Raw genomic sequence first — 6,190 nt, 5'->3', positions numbered from 1 at the left:
CTATGGTAAGCCAATCATAAAACATACATTGCTTTTGGAAACGGCTTGGTTTAATTGAGTGCCTTCCATTACCCTGTTTTCCTAGCAATCAGTAAAGTAATCTTTCCATTAGAAGGAAATATGACTCTTGGAATTAATTCTTTATACAAAGAGCTAGCAGGAGTGACATTTACACCAAAAAGAACTGAGTCCCTATAGCAGCATAATAAGCAGTCTACAGCTGTCTTCTCAGAACCAAAGGTAATTTGGTTCAATGTAGTTAAATTAATTGAATATAACAGTAGTTGAGAAAGAGATTCATTATTTTAAAGCCTTTTTGTTTTCCCCCATTGGCTTGGAGTCCATCAATCATGAGGTAAGAAAAGGCTCTGTTTTCTAAAAGGAAAAGCATAACACTACTGTTTGATCACCATCAGTTCTGAGGCATCTTGGACATGGTTCCCAACCAGGAGCTTCAGGAGAACATAAGAGACAGAAAAAAATAAAAGTTTCACTGATGGAAATTTAGAAAGCAGACGTGTGTGTGTGTGTGTGTGTGTGTGTGTGTAGGAGAAAAGGGTAGGTCATTAAAGCCAGGGCTGGGCTATACTTACAGGAGACCATAATTTTCAGTGTCTTATAAGTTCTCTCCTAGCTTCCTCTGTGAAAGTCTCACTTTGGATTAGATAATACAAAAGACATAGGCTTTATAGAAGTGGGAAGAACTAATGGCTTCAGGTCCTGCTTTTCTGGTGCTTAATCTCACAGGGGAGCAAGCGGAGAACTTGCACAGGTCACTCTTGCACTCTGTACTTTCTGTAGTTAGAAAAATTAACTATGGTGGATGGAGGATACCATGTCAAATTGCACAGGAAATCATTTCAGCACTGGAGTATACTAGCTCCATAGACAAAACATTTTTTTTTCTAAGCTGTTAATTGTTAAAATATTTTTATAATATAATATTTTGGAGTTGAAAAAATTGGAGGCCTCAGGCTAAAACATAGAAAGTCCTATTTTCTCTTATATTACTGATTTTTTCTAACAAATCAGAATGAGTAGGTGTATAATGAATTACTTCTTTGCTTGTTCTATTTCTTTCTGTTGTTTGAAAAAATGGTTAGAAAATGTTTACATAAAATGGCATTGGGGCCTTGGATTATACTTTTACTCTATTTTTTTTTTTCTAAAAAAAACATTGCTGGTGGTCATAATCTACAAACTGCATGTTTTTGGTTGAAGAAATAATGAGCACCAAAGTCAAGGTTTTTCCACAACTGGAAATACAAATCCAAAGAGAAAAAACAGTGTTTTGTGTTCTGGTGAAAAATAGGAAATATCTATTGTTCGGTCAAAAAAGTCCTGGACTTTGCACTATTATCTGCATCCCAATTTGTAAAACAGGAAAATGGCTCCAAATGCCTTAACCCCCTCAGTATGTGTCATCTTGACAAGGCTCTGAAGTCACTGATAGAAATGGCATCTTTAGAGAGAGAGGCTATGCATTACATTGATTCCTTTGTAGACTCACTTCTGAAGTGGTACCATCTTGCCACGACTGTAGATGAAAACTCTGGAAAAAACCCTGATTGTCTAACATAAAAGTAATATTTCACATGGAAATTAAATAACATAAGAACGCCTGCCTGAACTGCCATTGCTAGTGGGCATGGTATTTTAAGCTACAGTGCATGTATGAGTAATCGTCATATATAATATTCTCACATATTATATATTCATTACATACATGCACAGTACTTTCCAAGACAGTTAAAAATTTCCACATGCATCAACTATCTAAAAACATAGAAATAGGTAAGCCTATTAAGTGAAATTTTCTTAAATTATATTTGAACAATCAACAAGAAAAGTAATCATGTAAAGTACCTCTCTGTTCTCGTATATCTACAATAAAATTCTATAAACAGTTGTCTCCAAAACATACCCGAGTAAAATTAAAAAAAGATAACACCCAGTGTCCTATATTTGTATATTTATGGTCGTTTCAAAAACAAACAAACGAGAGAGCCCCACTCAGGTGTGTATTTACATTCTTCAAACTGTAGCGGTGAAAAATAATTCTATTAAGTGCAGGACATTCCTAATGTTGCAGTAGTGACATTTTTCTTAAGTCTTCATGAACACATTGCTTTTGTCTTAATGGTGATGCATTCTGTGGCTATGAGACAGTTTCCGTCCCCTTCATTTGCAGACCGTGGCACAGTCAGGATTAAAGAGCTCCTTGTATAATGGAGGAAACAGTGTATTCACTATGTCTGGATGAGATTGCTTAAATACCTGCAGCTTCTCCCCATGCAAGTTGCAAACTGCCGTGATGGTTGGTATCTTGGCTATTAACTGTAGAACAGAGAGACAGAGGGAGACAAAGAGGGAAGCTCATTAGTGGGCTGTCTTGTGAATTAGTGTCTTTTTGGGGTTCATATAAAGGTAAATGGCTTTGGGAAAAGATATTCACAAAGAAAGAAGGTTCACTTTCAGCTTCCCTTTAGAAGAAAACAAAAACATACCCCTCATCCCATGGTTTAAAGGAAAAAATTCCAGCGTAAGCAAGCAAGGAGGGCTAAGCCTCCAAGTTCTTTGTTCTTACATAAGTGTGCACAAGAGGCCATCTAGTTTCTGAGTTGTGAGTGGGTGTTCTTCCGCAGGCAGGTTGCCTCAGCAGGAATCCTGCTCCAAAATGGTTAAGGCACTGTAACTGTGACTATCTCAGTCTTTTCATTTGTAAAATGGGCTTGTTAATCTATCTGCTTCTTTGATTTATGTGGACTGAGTAAGGTGGTAAGAACACTGCAGGTGTGAAGTTATTGTTAGCTAATGTTATTATTATCACCCATCATTCCCTGCAGACTTTTATGACATGAATATTAGATTTTTAGCTTTGGAAGATGATAATATTAGAAAAGTAAAAGCAAGCTGGAGAGGTATGAGGTAAAGGCAGAAGGAGGACTGTAGGGAGGAAGAGGACCAGCAGGAGGGGGGGGAATAGGACCAGCAATGGGGTGAATAAGAGCAAAGTGCAGGCTGTACATGCATGAAGGTGTCATAATGAAGCACATTATCATACTAATTAAGGAAATCTGTCTGAGGCGTGATCCACAATCATCAGTAATACCTGGAAGTCAAACTCACTAAATCCATCTGTGCTCCCTAATCTCATTGCAGTATGATATGTAAAATGAAACTTACACTTACTCAGGAGAGTCTGAGAAGTCCCTGACACTTTGATTCCGTAGGAAAGTATTTTAAAAGCTAGTGGAAGAATAGCTTCTTTGCACTAGGTTTTGATTAGATGCCTTCCCCTTCCTTTTTTGTGCAGATTGAACCTGGGGCCTTGTGCATGCCAGGCAGGTGCTATACTACTGAGCTATATCCCCAGCTAGACACTAGGTTTCATACACACACACACACACACACACACACACACATACACACACACATATGTGTATATCCTGAAGACAATGTTTTATAGTAATTTAAATGGTCCACATTATGCTAAATGCTATCTATATAGACCTCAGGAGATGAACATTTCCAGCTTTTGACATACTTAAAACTTAGGATCACTTCATATCTATTCTTTAGTATCAAATTACCTTAAATGAATGTCCTTGTGACAATATTACTATGAGGATTAAGTCCTCCTACAGAGGACAGTCACTAAAATAAGTGTGATAGTTCATAAAGCTAATTAAAGATGCACACTGGATGATGACAAAAGACGATTAGGTAAACTCATCTGAGGACCTGGTCAGAGCACCACACTCCTTCCTCGTCAACAGGAATGCATTTCAGCCTTTGAAATGAAACAGCAAATAGATACTTATTTTGTGGTTTTTCAAAATCAAAAATTTCCCCTCTTCCATTAACTTTCCTCTTTAAGCATAAGTATTCTATAACCATGCTGTGAGAAATTATAAACAGCATCAGGAGCAGAGTTGTGATCTAGAACACAACTTTATGATGTGAGGCGTCAAACATTCAAAGATGTTTGAGGCTTCAGGCTCTGTAACCTAGCCATGTCCACTGCTGTCTGAAGAAAGGCTAGAAATAATAAAAAAGATGGAATTTGTAGAGGATGTCAGATTTTAGAATGAGAATCCAAGCTTTCTCTCTAACACTATGAATTAAATTCTCTTCAAGATATTCCACAACTAACTGCATGTTTATTGTATATCACCAGACACTGGAAAAAAGTCACTAGACATGGTAAATAAAAAATCGTTATAGTTCCTGCCTATAGGGTACTTGCAAAGCCAAATGGGAATTAAGTTATTCCGCCAACTAACAGACAAACTGTGGTGAGAGCCATGAGGGCAGTATCTGAGAAGTGGTGGGTATTTTGATGCTCCGGCTTCTTGTGGCAAGCCTGGCCTGGGAAGGCTTCTCTGAGAAAATGACAGCAAATCTGAGCAGTGTAGGAGTGAGGGCTGATCAGGTGCTGGACCAGGGGTGTGTAACATGCCCAGGATCAGTGGCAAAGGCTCTGGGTGTGTAGTGTGCTGAAGGTAGCTCAGGTTTGTTGAAGCACTAGGTGAGCTTAGGTTTGGGGATGAAGATGAAGAGATGTGCACAGCCAGATTCTTGAAGCCCTCATGGTCTGTGTCACAGTCTTTGAAAGTGTTTTAAACATAAAGATGATCAGAACACCATTCTGAAAGACTCACCTTGAATCTAGGGTGGAAAAATTTATCTTTTCTATGTTTTTATAGATAAACAGTTTGTAAGTGTCCACTTAACTGGAGCCCCTTGGGAAATTATTCAAGCTCTCTTAACCAGCTGCCTCACACAGAAGGAAACTACAACAATTTAGGAACACTTCTTGCACATTACAATTCTCCCTGAAATAGCTATTGAATGCAGAGAAGCTTTGAAAGTATTCTATAATCATCTGCTGTTGAACTGATGATCTGCAGTGCTCCTGAAACTTCCAGATGCAACTCTGAAACGACTGCCATTCTGCAGTGTGATAAGAATCATTGAGGTGCTTCTTCAACGTGCAGATTACTGGGATCCACTCCCTGGACGCAGTTTCAGTATGTCAGATTCCATGCTTGAAACAAACATCCCCCGAGAATTCTTCTGTCATGAGCCCATGGAAAAGGCTTTGAGAAACAGCACTTTGGAGGCTCAGATTTTATTTTAAAAAACTTTGAAAATTGACAAGTAATTCTGTATTCTACCTGACTCAGTTCTGAGTGTCAAGTGGCTCTTTTCAGATGGCAAAGACATTTTCATGTCTACAGTGGGAAGGCTGTGTTTGCATAGTTCTATTATATGATGACGGACAAGTTATGGGTTCCCCATGACATGTAACCAGCACATGGAGAGAATAAAGGCCGTGGTCTTTGAGTCAGCTGCCTGGGTTGGGATCCTGGCACTGCCACTCACGATCGCAGGCAAATTGCTTAATTTCAGCTCCTTATCCATGAGATGGTGTTTGTAACAGTGCCTGCTTCAGAGGGAGGTTGAGAGGACTTAATGAGTCGATACACATATTTTTATAGCCATTTCTGCCACATGCTGATGGTTGTTGTTTTAGTTACTTTTCCAGTCATTAGTTACCTGAGAACAACTGAAGGGAGGACTTTTTGCTTTGGCTCACAGTTTAAGAGGTATCAGTTTATCAACGCAGAAGGAATGGGGGAAATAGGGTTTGTGTCATGGGAGGTCAGGGAGCAAAGAGGAATATTAATGCTCATCTGGCTTTATTTCCCTTCTCTTCTGTCTAGGCCCTAAGCTCCTGTGCCTTTTATTCCCTCAAGGCCTGTAGCCTAGGGGTCTTTGATTTTTGTGCCGGAACCCAGCAGATTCAAGGTTGATATCAGTTAATTCTCTTTGAAGTGCCCTCACAGACACACTGTGATGATTTTAAATCCTATCAAGCAAGCAATGAAGGTTAGCCTTTGCACGTGTCATCTTCCATCTCCATATGTAGCTTCCTTCAGGGAGGGAAAGAGTTAAGGCCATGCTATTCAGTCAAAGGGCCAACTTAGGGTAGGGACCCAACTAAGTCTTTAACCAAGCAAAAAATTTGAGTCTGTGTATTGCATGTTTATGCATAGGAAAATTAGCCATTTGCTCTTATTGAAATGAAATTGCCCTGTTCTGACTTTTTTCTAGCTCCCTGTCTAGAACTTGTAATGCTAATTACTCTTGCCTTTACTTCTCCTTCACATCTCCCATTCATCAG

At 39.0% G+C, this 6,190-nt stretch overlaps 1 protein-coding gene across 1 annotated transcript in view; it reads right to left on the bottom strand.

Moving 5' to 3' along the window:
- Positions 1 to 926: 926 nt before the first annotated feature.
- Positions 927 to 6,190, bottom strand: part of Rorb (RAR related orphan receptor B) — a 187,673-nt gene continuing 182,409 nt past the window's right edge. Inside the window, exon 10 of the mRNA XM_008837556.3 lies at positions 927 to 2,337. Within this exon, the coding sequence (XP_008835778.1) occupies positions 2,182 to 2,337 (156 nt within the window). The 3' untranslated portion in view covers positions 927 to 2,181. The remainder of the gene's footprint in view (positions 2,338 to 6,190) is intronic.

Source organism: Nannospalax galili, unplaced genomic scaffold (genome assembly GCF_000622305.1).
Source record: "Nannospalax galili isolate Female #2095 unplaced genomic scaffold, S.galili_v1.0 scaffold858, whole genome shotgun sequence".
Classification (NCBI taxonomy): Eukaryota; Metazoa; Chordata; class Mammalia; order Rodentia; family Spalacidae; genus Nannospalax; species Nannospalax galili.
The sequence above is the reverse complement of the archived record's forward strand: the minus strand, read 5'-3'. Positions and strand labels throughout refer to the sequence as shown.